Source organism: Sardina pilchardus, chromosome 13 (assembly GCF_963854185.1).
Source record: "Sardina pilchardus chromosome 13, fSarPil1.1, whole genome shotgun sequence".
NCBI lineage: Eukaryota > Metazoa > Chordata > Actinopteri > Clupeiformes > Clupeidae > Sardina > Sardina pilchardus.
In genome coordinates, this window is record NC_085006.1 from 1,878,763 (window position 1) to 1,900,573 (window position 21,811).

Consider the following 21,811-nt stretch of genomic DNA (forward strand, 5'->3'; position numbering starts at 1 on the left):
CCCCCCACCCCCCGTAAAACTGGCTGTTACTTGAAAAATATTGATCTTAGCACAAAAACATTTTACATAGTGTTTCCTGGGTAACATAGGCACGCATGGTATTTGTTTCAGATTTTTTTGAGACGCAAGTGCGTGTGCTCTGGTTGATTTGAAGTGGAATGATCCAACATTGTGAAATATATCATAATTCCAGCGACTACAAACACATCAGTCGCGTTAGTGACGTTAGCCCACTTCACAGGCACAGCCACCGGCACCAGCAACAGCAGGTCTTATTTGAGCTTCCCCCCTTGCCGGTGAAAATACCATGAGTCAGAGCATTAAAGGGATATTCCGCCATTTTTGGAAATACGCTCATTTTCCACCTCCCCTCGAGCAAAACAATCGATATTTACCTTGTTCCCGTTCATCCAGCCATTCTGTGAGTCTGGCGATACAACTTTTAGCTTCAGCCTAGCATAGATCATTGAATCGGATTAGACCATTAGCTTCTCGCCTGCTAGCTTCATGTTTAAAAGTGACTAAGATTTCTGGTAATTTTCCCATTTAAAACGTGTCTCCTCTCAAGTTAGAAAGTGCAATAAGACCAACTGAAAATGAAACCTGGCGTTTTTCTAGGCTGATTTGACATGGAACTACACTCTCATCTGGCGTAATAATCAAAGCAACTTGCAAACTACTGGCACTACTACTGCCTGTTGTCTATGGGGACTATTTTCAGATGCTGCGTACGATATCACTGCGCCTATGGTACGTTTGCAAGTTCCCTTGATTATTACGCCAGATGAGAGTGTAGTTCCATGTCAAATCAGCCTAGAAAAACGCCAGGTTTCATTGACTGACTGTATGGAATGCACGGCACAGAAAATATATCGAATTTTATCGAAAATTAAGTAATCTTTGCGGTATGTCTATCGCAAGCGTTGATATCGCAATAACGATATATTTTAGATATATCGTGCAGCCCTCGTCAGCACTACCGTCTACCGGCGCTGCTACACGCTGAGGCGGGCAGCATCAATAGACCAACTGATTTTGGATTGGATTTCACAGAAAATTAAATAAAATTATTTTATTTTTTTAAATCCCCTAATCACCCGCGGGCCGGATGTGACGTACAGTCGGGCCGGGTCCGGCCCGTGGGCCGTAACCCTGGCATCCCTACTTTAAGGCATACTTAGAAATCAGTAGCCCGGCCCCAGCCGTGGCGCGACTGGCTGGGGCACCTGCACCGCACGCCGGCGACCCGGGTTCGATTCCCGCCCCCAGGTCCTTTCCAGATCCCACCCCAACGCTCTCTCCCACTCACTTCCTGTCTCTCTCTACTGTCCTATAATTAAAGGCATAAAAGCCCAAAAATATACTTAAAAAAAAAAAAAAGAAATCAGTAGCCCTAGTTATCATCTTGGTTAATGAGTAACAATTTAAAATAAATTTTCCAGCATTTTGGGAGCCAGTGCTTGAACAGGAGTGATGTGTTCATACCGTGCGTTGCGGCCCGCAGTTGGCCCGCGGGCCGTAGTTTGGACACCCCGATAGGCAGTCCCGCAGCCCTTGCAGCCCACAGGTGCAAAACTGAAAGTTTGTTGAGGCCCTCGGTGGGCCGCGGCCATATGGTTAAGAATCACTGCTTTAAATCATGCCAGTATGATGCAGCAGGCAAGGATAAATCATAGCAGTGCAATCCCTGCAAATTATAACCGCATTAAAACATTCTTGGTGGTTTCTTTTTTAAATTTGGGTGTAAAAGCAGGGGTGAAAGTTATTTTGAGTTCTTGCCAGTAGTATGAAAGTTTGTCATAGGGAACATTTTTCATACATTTCAATGCACCTAAATAGGGTATGTCAGTTGATTTATTTTGCCGTATATTTGCAGAGCATTCATCATGGCCTGTTATTTGGCTTTATCATTCTCTCTTTTTCTTTCCCTGCCCCTCTGCCTTGCCACTCTTAAGGATACTACTAAACTTCCCTTCTTGCATGGCTTCATGGCTTTAGTCAACTTTCCAAATAAATTGAGCTTGTTTTAATCTGTCACTGACTTGTCTCCATATGAATGATGATGGCTCACATCTGATAGAATGGTGGCACGTGCTTCCTTAATTAGTTGTTCGGTTGTTGGTTGATAAATAGGACGGTTGCATTTGCATTTTAAGACTGTACTCATGGACATTAGCATAATCTGCCTCAATACGCGGATCTCATAAATTTAATTTAAGAATTATGGAGGGAAGCACAGACCAACATTTAGCATAAGCAATGCATACGTGTGGAGGGAGAGTTTTTTCCTCTCAGGGTTGTAGTCTCTGCATTTGCTCTGCTGCTGGCTTATGCATTCACATCGCCCAAAATGCTTGATGACTGTAGGGCCGTCCTCATCTTCGTTACTGCCTGGATTCATTCATTCATTCATGCATTCATGCATTCATACATTCATACATTCATACATACATACTAGGGCTGGGATAAACGATTATTTTTTAAACGATTAATCTAGCGATTATTTTTTCGATGCATCGATTAATCTAACGATTCATTTTTTCAGTTCGATTCGATTTCGATTCGATTCGATTATCGATTATCTCCCCACTAATTGACTAATTGCAATATATACATGTTGATTTACATATCTGAATGAAATAAAACATTGCAATGTATGTTTATTGCTCTTAAAATTCCAAAATGAAAGACTATGCAAGTGCAAAGTAATGCATTCTAAGTCAGAGGTAGCATTCAATAAAACCTTGAAGCCTTGAAAACACTGGGAGTGTTGTCAAATTGAGGGGGACAAGATCCCAACTGTCATCAATAAAATGACAAGTTAAATAGGCTTATTTTAAGTCTTTGGGACTTTGGGGCCATAGGGCCTACCTATCATTATGATGATCATTATTACAATTATTATTATGCTGTATTAAGTGTACTTTCACTTCAAAGCAGTCAATGTTTTAAATGCTAACATTGTTCACAAAAAGTTTGTGAAAAAATCAGAGACCTGCTTTAGTAATGTAAGATACAGTATAATTACAATAGCTTTTGCATGGTTGCATGATAAATACAGTAGGCTACTTCTGAAAACAACAGCAATAATATGGGTGATTGTTTTGGGATGTTTCCCTCATGCAAGCATCAAACTCTGGTAGGCAAATGGAGACAAAATTCATTGACGTGCTTTTTAATGAAATTCCATTTGAATCTCTGAATGTAAGGATTCAGGAAACACGTAGGCTACCAACTTTAGTTTATGTATTACGGCCGAGCAGATAGGCGAAATCACTGATCTGGAGATTTTTACATGAAAGACTAAGGCTACAATCTTTTGACCATATTCAAATTTGACTGAACTATACTCTGCTCTGTATCAAGAATCCACGTTGTTCTATTAAATGTCGTTAAATAATTAAACAGCAGGTTGAACGGAACTTGCCACCAACGTTATCGATTAGTTTCAGTTTCTGTCGCGCAAACACGCACATGCATGCATTCAATGAACGCTCATACCAACACTTAATTGTGTTGCTGTATGTTTATTCACATCGAATTAGCAAGTATTTCCTCCTGATTGCTGAAACTTTAGTTTTCTTTTTCTGTCGGGCCGCGGTTGCTTCATCAATTGCGCAGCAAATTATCAGGTGAAGCCTAATTTCACTCCACGCCTCACAGACCAGCAGTCTCTCTACATTGCGGACCGGTGCAGCTCCGTCCGCGGCCCATAGTTAGAGAAACGCTGTAGAGGAACGAGTGCGTGCTGCAGTGCCTTGCACTTTTGAAATTCTGAGGAGTCACTCACGTTGCCGCCAACCTTGTTTTGATTTTGACGACGTGTCGATTCGCATATTTTGAACCGACGTATTTTTTGCGTCGAACTAATCGGTTAAGTCGATGCGTTGTCCCAGCCCTAATACATACATACATACATACATACACACACATACATGCATACATACTCAAAAACAGTGTTTTGACAGACATCTAACCTTATGTTTCACAGATCAACTGTTATAATAGAGACATGAACCTGCTGTCAAAAGCAGGCCATCAGCATGTTTGAAGCATTTATATGGGACACCAAAACGGGTAAGATTTTGTCTGGTCTATGCAGTTTAATGATCACACAGTTATTGCCGCTTGAAGTGATTCTTATTTTAATGACAGATTTGGGGCCCCTGGCCCTTAATTGGTTTGAGGAATTGACTGTGAAAGCATCAAGAAAGGATGAAACGGATGTGGGAGAATCCATGGCAACTGGACCATCAAGCCATGCAGACATCGTCTTCAAGCCTTCAGGGATTAAAGCCGAAATATTTTTGGCTAGTCAGACATCTACACCCAAGCTCCTCCACAAGCCACCACAAGCTTCTCCAGAGTTCTTGACGCAAGGTGACTGTGAACTGTCTTGAATTATAGTAGTACAGTAGTGTACACAATTCCAGTGTTGTGTTTTCGATTTCAGTTGAATTCCACTGTGGGTCAAGGTGGGGACGTGTGTTGTTACAGTAACTAGTGCAGTGCCCGTACAAACAATGTTTTCTAAGAAACTTGTTGCCCAATTACGTTGATGCAGGTCGATTTTTACTCAATTGCAAAATAAAAGAGTGAAGGGGAAAGGCGTTTGAGTTGCAGCTAATGGCAATATTAGACACATTACATACCCGTGCGTTTTTGCTGTTGTTGGGAAATGATAAAGCTGGCCATGCCCGTGCTATTAACTCGGAATGAATGTTATGCCCATAGCCGATGTCCAGATTCAGGAGCGGCTGTTTTAAATGGAAATTTTAACAGAATGCTACCGACGTGTGTGTGTCGGCATATTGTGGCAAGATCAGCAACCTGATCAGGCAACAGAACCGGTAGGGCGGTAGGCAACCACGGTTGTTGATGTAGAGTAGCCTATGCAACATTATGTTACTTTAACAGCCTGCTTACCAACATGCGTGCGTGTGTCGGACTCAGCATGTTTACCCAAGATGAACAATCTTGAAAGATCTTGTTGAAGTGAGACATTGTAATTTCCATGAATGGCAACACGTGAGCTTTTTTTTCTATGCTGGAGTAAGTGAGAGTGAGAAGGGGAGTGGCTAGAGTTAGAGTGGCTAGAGAGGGGTAGAATTGTATTTTGTTTAATTTAACGATGTCTTTGTAATTTTGTCCAAAAAACGACCTGGTTCAGATTGGGTTGCGGTCTCGAACTGATTCTACGTGTATACAGACTATTCCAAAGTTTACAGACTGATTGGTGCTTCGTTTTATGTGTAGACACCTACAGCAAGCTGCTGACGAGGTTTGCCGCTGTTTTGAGCAATGTTAGTGGTTTAAAAATGCGATTTTGAAAGCGCATGGATGAAAGCCCCATGCTAACCCACTGTTTGCGATTTTGGTCTGTAGCTCCTGCCAGTGCTAGCTCTGTACTGCGTGATGAGCGAAAATTACTTCCTCCACGGCTTAGTTGATGTATTTTCATTCAGAAAATAGCTTTATTTTGATTTTCCGCCAAACTTACGCTTTAAGAGGAAAGAAATTTGTTCTGTGTCTGAAAGTGTGATTCATTGGCATCACACACATGCAGTGGCAATAAAGAAATTGTGTAATAAAGTGTAATTTTACACTTTTCTAGAGAAAGAAATATGTTTTGACACCATCAAAGCCATGTTTTTAGCCATCCTCTTGGTAGATTCGCAACGAGATGAGCTGCAATGTTCTAAAACCTTGCAATGCTTAGCGGCGGCTTGCAACAGCTCGTAACAACGAGCAACATTTAATTCACACTGCTGTAAGTCCTTCTGCATGGTTTTGTCTTATCACAGATCTTTGTTATGAATTTGGCGTTTTTTGATGGGTTTTTGATGTGCGACGGCTACCGTAGGTCTAATATGTTGCAAAATAACTCCTAACCACTGGATGTGAGATATTCTTACACAAGGCACCTTTAAAGAGACCTTATGCAACTTTTTCATAGTCATAAAATCGCTCAGAAATCGTTGTTTTGCTTGACTGACCAGTTTCATCGAAAACAGTAATATTTCCTCCAGCCCCCAGTGTCCCTATCCGCTATTGCAACCTTGCAGTTTCTGCAGTAGACGATCGCTCCTTGTTTACATCTGGAAGTCAGAGACGCGTAAGGAACAAGAAGAACCACGCTTGCAATTTATATATTTATATAGTCTATATCAATGTTCCCTCTAAGCTGCGCGCGCGGCCGTGCAGGCCAGTCAAAGTGGCCGCGCAACAGATTTTTCTGACCGCGCATATTTTTCTGACCGGACATATTTTTCAGACCGCACAAACTATTTTTTTTTTTTCAGGGGTTAAAAATGTGACTATCAAACGCGATGTAGCCTAGTTAACAAACATTTAAAATACTGACATGTCTGACAACCAAGTCGGTACTGTAGACAACGTTACAAACAAAGTATCCTTAAGGCTCTTGGCGGGCCTTACTCCAGAAGTCCTACAGCTTACCACCAGGGTACCATGACGAAAAGAAAGGCTGAGCAGGTGCTCCAGAAAAAGGTCTGTCTAACATTTAAAATGAGTGGCTAGATGAAATAGTCCAAACTGACACAAAAGATGGTCCAGGTAGGATAAAAATTTCAGAGATATTTACATATTTGCTCGGAGGCAAAAGCGAAAGGGGAGTTCGCTAGTGGTAAAACTTTGTCCGAGTGGAAGCTTGATTACCTAAAGCAGGGGTGTCCAAACTACGGCCCGTCACACACTTAAATGCAGCCCGCCGAGCATGCATTAGTTTATCTTAGATTTGGCCCGGTAGTTTATCATTGGCTGTTCGCTATTTTTTCCCAGCAACAGCGTTTGTAAACGTTACAGCAAACTGCTTTACACTATTCTTAGAGAACGTTTGCAATGTCAATGTCAAAACAGCATGTTACATAGAGATTATACTCTTTATAATCTCCATTGCAATAGATCTAATTTACGAATGTTACTCATTTGCAGTGTTGCCAGATTGGGCGGGTGCCCGCCCAATTGGGCTTCTTTATTATCGTTCGGCGGGGGAAAATAAGCTGTAGGCGGGTAAATAACATTTTGAGTTCAATGGTTCTCCATGAGAAAAACGTCATCGGGCGGTTTTTTGCTGAAGACGGCGGGGCGATTGGGCGGAAATCAGTCAACCCAATCTGGCAACACTGCTCATTTGATTGGGAACGTGTTTGAGCGTGCACAATAGGGATCCAGCTGTCTTGTCATTGTTGATAACTGATATCTCCATTTTATAAGAAACGTTTAAAAGAAAAACACAAAGAGTAATTGCACTCCTGAGCATTATAATAAACTGTGAGAAGGCCATAGTATAGGCACAGCAGAGTGCGCCGGCAAGAGTCTTAAAGTGAGAGTGCACCATTATAAATGAATTAAACAGCATCATATTAACCGTCTTTAACAAAATTACTTTCTCATTATTGTCATGTAAATTATATATATATATATATATATATATATATACATGTATGTGTGTGTGTATATATATATATATATATATATATATATATATATATATATATATATATGTATATGTATATAATATATGTATATGTATGGGGGGGCATGGTCATTTTTGGCAGGTCGCGTGGTTGCGAATTGCTCACAGTGGTAAAACCTGCGCTCAGAAAAAAAAATAATTGCTCAGTGCTGAAAAAAGTTAGAGTGAACATTGGCCTATATATGTATAAATATACACGCTAAAGCTGTCGGGGAAGCTCTGCAGAGAAATATGCAAGCATAAAACGGACGAAAACGAAAAACAAAGCCGAAACCACAGATGAAATCGCCAATCCTGCATAGTTCCTCTTTAATATCCCAAGCACTTTTATCTTCTGTGTTATATCAGGAACACCAGCATCTGCACAGGTCTTGTTATTGAAGGAGTCTAGCCTGTGCCCATTTGCATCAGAAAACGAGAGGTATGTATGTGAAAGGATCACTAAAGAAATAATTTTTAACATTCTTCAAAATTCCAAGATAATATCTGTTTCTCTGCTTGTCATGTAGTGGGCCTTTCAATCACCAAAGAGGTACAGAACTAAAAATTGCCCATGGTAAGCTTTAATATCTTCCTTTAGTTAGTGAGATGTACAGAGCTATGTTCACTTTTGTCAACTATGCAAAATACAACATTTTGCAGTTCTGCTTTGATCCTATTTTGTATGTTGCAGAACCAGGGGAAACGCCTAAAAGATTTTCGGTAAAGGAAACATCTGTTTTCCCATGTATAATACTATACATCATGTTGCACTGCTCTCTTGGAATGCCAACAGCCCTATTTTTGTGTTTCATATGTAAGTCTAAAGTTGCACAGCGAATTTCGGAAAGCCTTGGTGCCCAGATCAATCCGGACCTGTCCTGGAGCAGTTCTTTAAACACCCCATCATCACTGACACCAACCCTCATTTTATGTAAGAGTGTATTTTAACAATTTTAAGTTTTATTAATGTATTCATTTATATTTGCTGATCTGCTTATATTTGCTTTCTCATCTTTTCTTCACTTTGGTGCAGCTAAGAGACAAGATCCAAGCTCAGCTGTCAAGACTTCTGCAGATAGGGTAGTTGTAAGTATCATAACATTTAGGGTGTATTCACACCAGGAAGGTCCGTTAGTTCACTTGCTTTGGTCCAGACCAATTTTTTTTTTCTTTTTTTTTTTCTTTCACACTGTGATTAATTGCAACATGTATTAATTACACATGTGCTAAGGTCGTTCAACCATTTGCCGGTAAACGTGTAGGCGGGGTAAAGAATAAGGAAGCCAAAGTCAAAGTTGGCACACGTAAATATTTGGAAACGTTGCGTACTGTACTCGTTATTATCCTAGCAATGTAGTTTAATACAGTTACAGCTTTGCAGAAGTGCTCGAGCGTCAAGACCGTTTGATGCAACATGAGTTTAACAATATCATGCTCGTAATTTTGCAATGACGAAGACGTGCAGCAAAACAGCTGAGAAGGAGAGCTCTCATGTGTGTCCAACATGCTACACTAACAGCAGGCCTACGGAAGACGGACAGGTAGGAGATGCAAAATCATTGCCAAAAAAAACGTGAGCCTACAGCGTACAGCTGTTGTGTGTCACTGAGCTATCCTACATATCCCATAATGCGTGAAAACTACGGGATCCAAAAAAGGTAGATTTCTGCAACTGGGTCGGATGGAGGTCGGGCTGCTTTCACACCATAAACAAACCGCACCAGGGTTCGATAGGAACCGCTCCGAGACCACCTCCTCAGCTGGGTCTCGGTCCGCTTGTTTGGTCCGCACCAGAGTTCGAGTGATTGTATTCACACCAGTCAAAAAGGCCCGAACCAAGCAAAAAATTAACTTGAATTTGTTTTAATCGAACTAAACAAGGCAGGTGTGAATACGCCTATAATTGGTGATTTATGAGTGTTGCACTTATAAGAAAAATGATGAATAAAAACTTATTTTAATACAAAAATTCTTCAATTCCTTGTTTAAGATCCGATCAGCAACATAAAGAGACAAATCCTTGATAATCCAATACCAAAAAAATCTTCAGTCAATCCTCTTTGTTGCTGTAGCTGTAACCATACAAAATGAAAGCCATTTGTACTCAATCGATGAAACTATTTGAGGATAAATATTTTTTCTCTTCTAGTTTGTGCGTCAGCTTTTTCCTCCAGTCTTCAAAGATGATATCTTGGAAGCATCAGAAGAAGACAGGCCATTCATTGAGGAGGCGAAAGGTGACAAAGGTGACAGGGCTAAGCAGTGTTAAGCAGTGCTAATTTGCTAAATTGTAAATGGGTGTAGCTGCAAATGTCCCGTGTTCAGATTTATTATTATATATACAGTGGGTATAGTAAGTATTCACACCCATGCTAAAGTTGACTAAAAAGAGGAATATAAAATCATCTTTTGAGAATTGATTGTAATGCCTTAATTCAAAAAATGAGTAAAAATCAAACCGCTAAGGACACTAATTTTCTTTGTGATTGAAGAATGTATCGTAAATAGATAAATGTTCTTCCTTAAATACAGGTTGCATAAGTATTCAACCCCTATGTTAAATTCCCATAGGAGCAGGAGGATTTTTTATATGTTTTTATTTTTAAAGGCCAGCTATTTCATGGATCCAGGATATTATGCATCCTGATAAAGTTCCCTTGGCCTTTGGAATTAAAATAGACCCACATCATCACATACCCTTCACCATAGCTAGAGATTGGCATGGTGCTTTTTACAGTTAGCCAATTAGCCTGTTTGATGCTCATTGAGCTCAATGCAAATCAAACAGGCTAATAGGCTAACTGGAAAAAGCACCATGCCAATCTCTATCTATGGTGAAGGGTATGTGATGATGTGGGGCTATTTTAATTGCAAAGGCCAAGGGAACTTTATCAGGATGCATAATATCCTGGATCCATTAAATAGCTGGCCTTTAAAAATAAAAACATATAAAAAATCCTCCTGCTCCTATGGGAATTTAACATAGGGGTTGAATACTTATGCAACCTGTATTTAAGGAAGAACATTTATCTATTTACGATACATTCTTCAATCACAAAGAAAATTAGTGTCCTTAGCGGTTTGATTTTTACTCATTTTTTGAATAAAGGCATTACAATCAATTCTCAAAAGATGATTTTATATTCCTCTTTTTAGTCAACTTTAGCATGGGTGTGAATACTTACTATACCCACTGTATAATATATATGTAATGTATTATTATTATTATTATTATTATTATTATTATTATTATTTGTTTATTATTGTTCATTATCTGTTTATAGAAAAGAAGATTGACTGCTCTCCTGAGGAAGATAATTATGTCAACTGTGGGTGGAAGCGGACGGTTCCTGATGCAATAGAGGATGGAGAACTGCGGACAACCGTGGAAAGTGTTCTTGATGGCACTGAGGAAGTCCTTTCCTTCCTCTTCACCAGCAGGAATTCATCCCTGCAAAGGGTGAGGACCAGAGAGCAGGTGAAGAGGAGGTTAACCTCTGCATCACAAGAAGCTCCTCTGGCTCCGGACGCAACAATGGCTCATAGAAATCCGGATGGAGGTACAAAGCCAGACTTGCCTGTCAGTGATATCGCCAAGCCAGGAGAGATCAGCTGTCCCCTGAAGAAGAGAGACTGTGGAATTACACAGTGGACTCCATTAAGCTTGTCTGAGATTTCAGATTCTAATGTAGAGCAGGTTCGCTCATGTGATTCATCTACTAACCAGCATGCTCAACACCTACAGCATATGCAGCATCAAAAGCATGATTCTGCCTCTCAGACATCTTTAGTGCATGCTATAGATGGGCAGAAGTCCCTGTCAGACATACGATTGAATGCGCCTCAAGTGTTTGTTTCCACACTGGATGCCTCATGTGCACCATCCTCATGTAGGAAACCCAAGAAATGTATTTACTCTGCAGGAAACTCTGCATCCTCAAGTCAAGATGTCAGGCAGCGGTTCTACAAACCTCTTCATCAGTATCAAACTGTGCCATACTCTGGTAAGGTTTTTCATTTTGTAAAGAAAGACCAATTTGTTGTTCATATTTCTAGTATATTTTTTGTCATTAAGTTGTTGTTTTTCAGACATGCTTGAAAGTCGACAATCAGCTGAAAGAACACAACAGCAAACACCAAATGCACACAGAAGCAGAAGCCAAGTTTGTCACTCTACAACTTCTCAAAAGGATGTTGACATGTCGCAGCTGTGCAAGGCATTTGCGGAAGATTTTAGTCAAGACATCTGCCCAAGCACATCATCTGTGAAGCATGAGGAAGTGGTGCTGGGCCAAAGCTCCCCCAGTCCTGCTCCAGCAATGAACATGGATGCTGGACCTAAGCCACTATGTGAACGCCAGACCGGCCCATTTGATACGCAAAGTGACTCTTCCATCATTGGACAGAATGGCATTCTGTCACAGCTTGACATAAGTAACAATGTTTACCAAGCATTAGAGTGTCAAACACCCAAACACAACAACACCATAACCTCCAGTTATGGTCATTCTGCTACAGGATATGAGGCATCCAGGTGTTTCACAGCGTCTCAAAGCCAAGCCTTTTCTGGTTTCAAAAAGGCCAATGGGAAGACTATATCTCTTCCACAGGAAGCTGTAAATGTGGCAAAATCATTGCTGAGTGAATTTGCTGAAGCTGATCTCACAGACGTTACTGCCCTACATAATAGAGACCGATCGGACAACAATGAGGGCACTCAGGATTGTAGAAAGAGGAGCCATCTCAGCCATGTGCCCCGCTCAGGGCAGAAGACCACTAGACTCCTACCTGACAGAAATAAGATCTGTACTCCTCATTACCCATTGGATGTGTGTGGTTTCAAAACCGCCACAGATAGAAGAATAAATGTCTCTTCATTGAGTCTCTTGAAAGCCAAGAAAATGTTCAGGGAATTAGAAGATGAAGCCTCAATAGATAACCTCATTGGAGTCCAGTTAAAAGAGGTTAGTGGAAAACCACGGGTCCTTGAGTCAGACTTTGATATGAAGAGCATATCACCTCCGCTGGTACTTCCTCTCAGTTCAGCTGATGCTTGCTCAGCCTTAACGGCATCACAAAAAGCAGACGTGTCTGAGCTCTGCAGCCTGCTAGAGGATGCAAACAGCCAGTGTGAGTTCACACAAGTCAAGACAGGGGAGAGAGAGTGGGACCCAGATATTCTGACAGGCATCAACTTTGATGATAGTTTTAGCAATGACATAGAACATCATACGTCTATGCAAAGAGGTGGTGTTAAATTAAACAATGTTTTACATGTCAGGGTTGAAAATATATCGGTAGATGAAATATCACTGTCAGACTTTAAAACTGAATTAAACACTTCAGTGGAAAATGTAGTGAATGTGCAGGGCAATGATTTTGGTAGAAGTCAGGACAGCTGTGCTGGAATGATCAACAATCATGAGTTCATAGACACCTCTGGGAGAAAAAATAAGTCATTGGAGAACTGTAGTTCTGCCAGTGATCCTTGCATTAAAGAAGAACCCAAAGGTGGCCTCAGTAGAACTAGGCAGTCTGGGGATGAAGGTGTTTTTGGTAAAACTATATTGAAGATTAACTCCAGTGTAGCACTCAATTCAGCTGTTTCTTGCTCAGAGGAAAACCTCTGTGGATTCAGAACCGCGGGAGGCAGGAAGGTTCTTGTGTCTGAAACTGCACTCCTTCAGGCAAAGGCACTTTTGAGTGACTGTACTGATTCTGACCACAACAAGCCACTCAAAGAGCTCAGTGATATAAATGCCACAACACATAAACATGGAAAAAATGTAAGTGGAGCTCCGACAGCACAAGAAGAATCTACACTCAAAACTTCCATTACAGGGATTACACTCAAAGCTGATATTGGTGGACAGTCATGTGACCTCAGCACAGAAGGCACCAAGATGGTTTGTGCATCTGTAGAGGCATTACCAAATGTCAAGAATCATCTGGACAAGATACATCGGTCATATGAGTGTGTATCTAGTCAACAAAATGCAAATTCAGTAACTCAAGTTGTTGATATCAAGTCTAAGAAAGGATACAGGACAGTAAGTCAGAAAAGTGTGTGTGTTTCTACAAAAGCCCATCAGGATGCAGCGACTTTAACAGACCGTGTTGGATGTCCAGTGAAGTCAACCTACATAGAAACGATACAAGACGCTCCATTGGAGTCCGGTCCAGTCAAAAAAGACTCTGGTTTCAGAACTGCGAGGGGGAAATCTGTGCTTGTATCTGAAAATGCATTGGTAAAAGCAAGGAGTATTTTGAGTGAGACTGCAGAGAATGGCCATGGTGACGCTGATAAACATGTAAGTGATTTTACAAACTCTTCAGGGAAAACGCTGCCGGTTACTAAAAATCCTGAAGTCTTATTTTCTGGAAAACCTATTGGGGAGGGTGTAGATTTGTTCATTGACAGTGGAAATTCCTCTCATAGTGATATGCCAGGAAAAAGGGAACACAAAACAGACATGGATCACAGGGATTCAAGAAAAAGCTTTGGATTTAGTACAGCAGGTGGGAAACACATATCTGTGTCTAGTACTGCACTTCAGAAAGCACAACAGCTTTTAAATGAATGTATACAGCCACAAGGCTTAGAACATGGTAATGGTTCTACAGTAAAACTTCCACCAGTGCAAAGAAACAGTGAGCAAGACTGTTTTGGATTCAGCACAGCAAGTGGTAAAGGAATATCTGTTTCAGCTGAGTCAGTTCAAGCTGTGAAAGCACTATTAGCCGATTGCGATTCATCATCAAACATAAATTGTATCAAAATTAAGCATGCTCCCAAAAATGGACAAGATAAAGATTATGCTGACAGTCTCCTTGGTAGTACCTCTGAGGATGTGATAACTGGATCTGCTCTAGTAACAAGTGGGGATGTTGGTATAAGTGAACATTCAATCAATAACCCAAGAGTCACCAATTGTGGGTTCAGCACTGCAAGTGGCAAACTTGTGTCCTTATGCAGCATTGCTATTGAACGTGCCAAGCACCTGTTTGATGAAAGCCTAAGACCAGAAGATTCGGAGCCCTTAATAGATGTTTTGCAGCATGATGAACAAATGGATCTGCAGGACCGAGGCCGGCATTTTTATGAAACAAATAGCAAATCTCTGTCCATGTCTGCCAAGTCAATTAAATGTGATGTTAAATTTGATGATTGCAGTCATGTTCCAGCTATCAGTTGTGGACAACTCACAAAGAATTCCTGCCATACTGACCTTAAGGCAAGCAATATTTTGAGTACTTGTAACATTGCAACAGAGACCCAAAATGAAGACTCAAAATGTGGAGAACATTCAATCGTATCTTTTGGATTTAGCACAGCAAGTGGTAAAGATGTTGCTGTATCAAAGAAAGCTTTGAAGGAGGCATATAAGCAGTTGGAGACATGTGGTGTTGAAACACTACCTAAAAGGAATTTTGACATTGCACCAGAAAAACACCCAGAACCTGCAGTACCCTCAGACTCTGAGAGAAACCAGTGCAACATTTCCTATTGGTCAGGACCACCTAAAAGAGACTCCTCTGGGTTGAGCATTCAGTCTGATGGTCTGAGTAATTGCACCACAACCCAGCAAAGATACTTTGAACAGGAAGCTGATGCTTGCACTAAGGCCTTACTGGAGGATGAAGATCTTCATGATGATACTCTCCATGGGACATCAGGTGCAAGTCCAGTAAATCTACGTTTGGAAAAAAGACGGAGTGGAAAACGAGATTGGGAATATGATTATTCTAAAGGTACAGAACATTTTTGAAGGTTTAAAAATGTAAAAGTGTAATATAAATGTAATTTAAAGTTGTTTCAAGTGCTCCATAATGGAAAACATGTGACATGACGTATGGCAAATGTGTCCTAACCGCAAGCAAGGATCTGTCTTTAGTCTTTGTCCACACTGAATCCATTAAAATCTGCCATTCTATTGACAAAAAAAAAAATTGAAATGGGGCGTCCAACCAAATTTCTGCTCAAAATGATGCACTGCTTCATGCTGCACAGCAGTGTCACGTCACATTTCAATTGAGAACATTGTAATTGCACTGATGACGCATCGCATGCAGTTAGGACATAGTGTTAGCAAACAAATAGCATAGTCATGATTGCTATAAAAAAAAATCTTATCATTGTCCCTCTTTCAGATCAGCCTCCTCTGAAAAGATGTCTTCTAACAGCGTTTAGCAAGTCAAAGAGAACCCTTGTGCCTTTGAAAAGCTCCCCAAATGGTATAATGCATGATTTTGAAACTGGTTGTCGTTGTAAGGCTTCTTTCTTTTGACTAAAAAGAGGGATATTAAATCATCTTTTGTAAATTGATCTTGATGCCTTAAGTAAAACAATGAGGAAATATCCAACCAAGGACACCAATTTTCTTTGTGAATGAACAGTATGTCGTAAATAAGCAAATGTTCTTCCTTAACACTAGAAGCGCCAAGCGCCGGTCATTTGACCGCTGAGACGTATTACTTGAAGCGCTGAAGTAAGAAAATTCAGTATCATGCAGACAAAGGCAGTTTCAGAGATTATGAAGCATGGTAAGACATTTATTAGCTAAGAACAGTTCAAGACTACGGCCGGAGACCCATCGTCAGCGCACCACTTAGGGCGATGGCCTACTGGGTCTCCGGCCGTAGTCTTGAACTGTTGTTAGCTAATAAATGTCTTTACGACAAGTCGGGTGCGTGGGCTGTACCGGCGCCTAAAGTGGGTCAGAACGGCACGGCGCTTCTAGTGTTAAAGGGATACTCCACCTTTTGGGCAATTAGGCTCATTTTCCACCTCCCCTCGAGGAAAAAAAAATATTTACCTTTTTTCCGCTCATCCAGCCGTTCTGTGAGTCTGGCGATGCAACTTTTAGATCCAGCCTAGCATAGATCATTGAATCGGTTTAGACCATGAGCATCTTGCCTGCTAGCATCACGCTTAAAAGTGACTAAAATTTCCAGTAATCTTCCCATTTAAATCTCCTCTCAAGTTAGAAAGTGCAATAAGACAAACTGAAAATGAAACCTGGCGATTTTATAGGCTGATTTGACATGAACTACATTCTCATTCTGGCGTAATAATCAAGGAAAGTACCATGGACGCAGTGATCTCACGCAGCACCTGAAAATAGTCCCCATATGCAACAAGCAGTACTAGTGTGTGATATCACTGTGCCCATAGTACGTTTGCAACTTTCCTTGATTATTACGGCAGAATGAGAGTGTAGTTCCATGTCAAATCAGCCTAGAAAATCGGCAGGTTTCATTTTCAGCTTGTCTTATTGCACTTTCCAACTTGAGAAGAGACAAGTTTTAAATGGGAAAATCATAGTCACTTTAAGCATGATGCTAATAGGTGAGATGCTAATGGTCTACACCGATTCAATGATCTATGTTAGGCTGGAGCTAAGAGTTGTATTGCCAGACTCACAGAATGGCTGGATGAACGGGAAAAGGGTAAATATCAATTGTTTTGAGGGGAGATGGAAAATTTAGATTTTTTGTTTTTAGCCTTTGGAATTAAACTAGCCCCACATCATCACATACCTTTCACCATACCATACCAATAGAGAGTTTGATTTGCATTGAGCTCAATGAGCATGAAACCAGCTAATAGGCTAACTGGAAAAAAACACCATGCCAATCTGTTGGTATACTTATTATTATATATATTTTTTTTTTTTTTCAGGGGTTTTGAATGATCGGACAGTGACATGCAATATGTCACTAAAGCCAAATACCACTCAACCGCATAGGTAGGATTTATTTTAATGCATTATGGTACTAAGAACTATACTTCTTGTATTTGTTTAATATTGACTCACAAATGTTGTTGTTATGCATGCCGAATTTCTCACTGTTGTTAGTGTTCTTTTCTCAGTTGTTTTCTATTTGACTTTGAACAAAAAAAGTCCGCCAAATGATTGAAATGTAACTTTTCCCTTAACATATTGTTATCTGGTTTGACTTAGGACTATTATGACACCAAAGAGGATAAATGAAGAACCAGGGTTGACTACTCCAGTGTCCTATGCCAAACAGCAGGAAAAGTTGCCAGTGTTTGTGCCCCCTTTTATTAAACAAACAAATCCTGAAAATCAGAAAGGGGAGAGATCACTGGCCCATAGAGCACCAAGGGTTTTTGTGCCACCATTCAAAACAAAAGCAAATGACTGCAAAAGTCCCTTTGACCCTGTTGCTGGATCTGACAGCCACACAGAGATGCATAAAGAATGCAATGGTTTTGTTCCTCTGATGAAAAAGATTTGCACTCATGCTGACGCTTGCATTCAGAACTGCTCCGCCCTTTCAGACTCAAGCCACAGCAGGATTTTTCCATGCAAAGATGGGGATGATCTCAACCACAAGGTTGAGCATGGCCTTAATCATGAGCCGCTGAACACAGATGTACACACAGAAGTTTATAAATCGCCTAGCCCCTCAGGTAACCTTACGCTGACGCTGAATCTAAACCCAACTTCTATTGTACTGTATACTTAAATGATAAATCGCATTCTGTCTCTATTTAGAATTGACCCTGTCAGTTTTTAGTCATTAGTGAAATTAAGCTTAAGTTGGTACATAATACCCCTACCACACCCTTTCAGCATAATAATAATAATAATAATAATAATAATAATAATAATAATAATAATAATACATTTTATTTATATTGCGCTTTACATCAAATAAATGATCTCAAAGTGCTACAATGCATACACACACACGCACACACACAAAAAAGGATAAAAGTAACACCATAGAGGAAGTTAAAAGTAGCATAAAATTAAGCTAAAACCAGCATATAAAAACAGATAAGCAGCACAGTGAACACATCTTTCTTGTAAACCTTTGTTTTAAATGCAGTTATTTACTCAGTTGCTACGAAAATACTTGTCGTTTTATACCAATGCCATCAGTACAGCCATTGTTGTACACAAATGTGGTATCAACTGTCCTCTGTCATTGTGTGATGTCCGGCCCAAGTTGAGTAAGTGGTTATGATTTCTGTGATTTTTAGAAACCACTACCAGTGGGAGAGTGGCCAGACGGGATCTGCCAGAGCAAATCCATGTGCCCTCAGGTTTGTGTGGTCCCCAGGCTAGATAAATCAGTTTATGTTGGACCTGTCTATGTAGAATTGCAACAGATATACTGTAGAGTTTCTGAATGCTGTTTTATGTTTTCCCCCTGCTTTAGAGGAAGCCTTGCGTTGTATACAACTGGCTAGAGACATGCAGGACATGAGGATCAGAAAGAAACGGCACACAATCAGACCTCTTCCAGGAAGCCTCTTTCTTGCAAAGACATCTGGTGTAGCCAGAGTCTCACTCCGAGCTGCTGTGGGATACAAGTGTCCAAGACAGCACTCAGAGGGAAGGGTAGGAGTCATATTTGGAGTTTACTTTAAGCACATTGCATATGGTTTGTGGTAGTTGTACATGAGTTCTGTGCATCTGGTATATACTTTCTGGTCATTTCTGGCATTTTCTTTTATCAGTTGTATATGTATGGAGTGCCCTCTGAGGTGTGCCAGGTCATTAGTGGTAGTGCCAAGTCTTTCAAGTTTCCATGGAAGCACTTCTTCAAGTGGGAGACACTCAGTCAAGCTGGTGGAGTTCAGCTGGCTGATGGAGGCTGGCTCATCCCAGACCACAGGGGAATGCTGGGAAAAGAGCAATTTTACAGGTAGGACTGAGAAATGCTGTCAGTGTGGGATCAATATTTTATTGGAAAACATCCCCATCTTGCCAGTGGTGGACGAAGTACATTGATTATGTACTTAAGTGAAAGTATAGATACCTTCTGTCAAATATTACTTGAGTAAAAGTGAAAGTACCCACTTTGAATTTTCACTTAAGTAGAAGTATAAAAGTATTTGCCTTCACATATACTTAAGTATTAAAAGTAAAAGTATTTCAATGAATTATGGTTCTAATGGCTTAATTATAATTATAATTGATCATTTTCACATCAAAGCTCCTGCTAAATCAGCTTATAAGGTGAAATACTAATGCCACTCTTCAAATAGTTTCTTACATTTGTCTATTTGCTTAGAAGCTATCTACAGTAGGGAGAACATGTATTTGATACCATGCTAAAGTTGCCTAAAAAGAGAAATATAAAATCATCATTTGACAATTGATCTTGATGCCTTAATTCAAAAAATGAGTAAAAATCAAACTGCAAACAAACAGATTGCCATGGTGCTTTTTCCAGGAGGCCTATTAGCCTGTTTGATGCTCATTGAGCTCAATGCAAATCAAACAGGCTAATAGGCCTATACTGGAAAAAGCACCATGCCAATCTCTAGCTATGGTGAAGGGTATGATGATATGGGGCTATTTTAATTCCAACGGCCAAGGGAACTTTATCAGGATGCATATATCCTGGATCCATGAAATAGCTGTCCTTTAAAAATAAAAATCTATCTGCCCCTGTGTTAAATTCCCATAGGGTTACATAATGGGTCAAATACTTCCTTCCCCCTAGCATTTAGGAAGAACATTTATTTATGTACGATACATTCTTCAATCACAAAGAGAATTGATGTCCTTAGCCCCCCCCCCCCCCACTATGATAATAATGACAAAGTAATTTTGTTGTAGAAAATAAATTTGTTAAGAACTATGATGCTGTTTGATTCATTTATAAATGGTACACTGTCACTTTAAGACACTTGCCGGCCCCACTTAGTGGCTGCCCTTTATAAAGCGGAGATATCAGTCCCTATCTCTCCCTTTCATGCACGCTCGCACGTTCCCAATTACGTTATGAGTAACAAACACGTAAATTAGATTTGCTGCAATAGACATTTCAAAGAGTAGGCTTTCATCTCTATGTAACATTGATATTGACATTGTAAATGTAAACGTTCTCTAAGAAGAGTGTTAGTTTGCAGTAATGTTAACCACAACGTTGTTGCTGGAATTTTTTTTAGCAAAAAGCCAATTATAGCCTAAGTGCGTGGCGGGCCAGATCTAAACTAATGCATGCTCGGCGGGCCGCACTGAAGTGCGTGCAGGACGCAGTTTGGACACGTGATTCGCTTTGCCACAATGGAACGAGAGGGTTTTCATAAACGTAACGGAGTAAAAGTACGAGTTTTCACTTAAAAATGTAGTGAAGTCAAAGTACAAAGTCTCACCAAATATAAATACTTAAGTAAAGTACAGATACATCAATATGCTACTTAAGTATTGTAACGAATTACATGTACTTCGTTACTGTCCACCACTGCATCTTGCACACCACTTTTTAAAGGAGTCCTAGAATTCAAAACCACATTCACCTTGTTCCTGTTGAATTTAGGCTGCGAGCAGTGTCCAAAGGACAACACCAAAGACTTTACCGCGTCCCCCGCCTGCTTTCGTATGCAAATTGGAAAATAGAAACAGCCGTGTTGAAATGCTCCAATCTGAACAGAGCTCAGATAACACGTAATAGGCGCCCATCCCCCTTTAGATACACCCCCTCTCATTTGCATACCTTCGATTAATAATTCTTGTTAAACTGCTCTTACGATGCTAGTATCTAGATATGTGGTCTATGGCAGAGACGTTGTAATGCTAGCGTTATTACAGCTAACTTTGGAGAGTTACTATACTAAGAAATGTACTGATAAAACTTACCAATCTAACACATTCATTCTGTTGGGGAATCTGCTGCACTTCATCTTCGTCAGAACCTTCTTCTGACTCAGTTTATACATGTACGGCTGTATTCCTTATTTAAATCCATTGTTGATAGCTTTATCAAAGACTTTGGCTTTATTTACCAGCAGTAAACGTAGTTTCACCAAAGATCCTTAAGGCGGAGCAAGATACGTCGTCGTAGTTCATGTCTATGGGCGCAAAACGGGGATCACTTCCTCTGCATAAAGGGGGTGTGTCATGCGTGTCATTGACGTAGTCATGGGTTTCATCAGGTCAATTTCCTGAGGTGTATAAAATCAAGCACTCGATTATCAGTGCAATTGCTATCAGTTGCTTGATGATGTTCCAAAATAATCTTGCTGCTCTTTCAAGCCTTCTACATGTATTAATTCTAATATGGAAAATAACACACACAAAGCATGTACACTTTCAATGAATGGAATAATGGAAATACATGTATGTCGCTGCTCTCATTAAGTTACCCCAGCGCCATCTGATCGTTGTTAGCACAAATCAGGATTTGGTTCAGCTGGCTGGCTAATGTGTTGTCAAGGCAGAGTGTAGGCTACGTAGCAACTGGCCAACATCAGCAGTAAACAAGAGGGGCACACCTGATATAAAGTCGATTTTCTCCAGACTGGAATGCTCAAAAATGCTAAAAATGTACCTGAAGTGGTCAGAA

At 40.4% G+C, this 21,811-nt stretch overlaps 1 protein-coding gene across 2 annotated transcripts in view; it reads left to right on the plus strand.

Moving 5' to 3' along the window:
• brca2 (BRCA2 DNA repair associated) overlaps positions 1-21,811 on the plus strand; it is a 34,391-nt gene that overhangs the window by 2,434 nt on the left and 10,146 nt on the right. The window contains exons 2-17 of one of the 2 annotated variants that reach the window (XM_062552698.1): positions 3,992-4,077; positions 4,156-4,380; positions 7,847-7,919; positions 8,008-8,054; positions 8,172-8,200; positions 8,300-8,411; positions 8,514-8,566; positions 9,630-9,726; positions 10,765-11,484; positions 11,570-15,232; positions 15,632-15,715; positions 17,163-17,229; positions 17,446-17,918; positions 18,495-18,557; positions 18,674-18,855; positions 18,975-19,162. In XM_062552698.1, the coding sequence (XP_062408682.1) occupies positions 4,044-4,077; positions 4,156-4,380; positions 7,847-7,919; positions 8,008-8,054; positions 8,172-8,200; positions 8,300-8,411; positions 8,514-8,566; positions 9,630-9,726; positions 10,765-11,484; positions 11,570-15,232; positions 15,632-15,715; positions 17,163-17,229; positions 17,446-17,918; positions 18,495-18,557; positions 18,674-18,855; positions 18,975-19,162 (6,110 nt within the window). In that variant the 5' untranslated portion in view covers positions 3,992-4,043. The remainder of the gene's footprint in view (positions 1-3,991; positions 4,078-4,155; positions 4,381-7,846; positions 7,920-8,007; positions 8,055-8,171; positions 8,201-8,299; positions 8,412-8,513; positions 8,567-9,629; positions 9,727-10,764; positions 11,485-11,569; positions 15,233-15,631; positions 15,716-17,162; positions 17,230-17,445; positions 17,919-18,494; positions 18,558-18,673; positions 18,856-18,974; positions 19,163-21,811) is intronic. The other variant, XM_062552699.1, reaches the window with a different exon arrangement.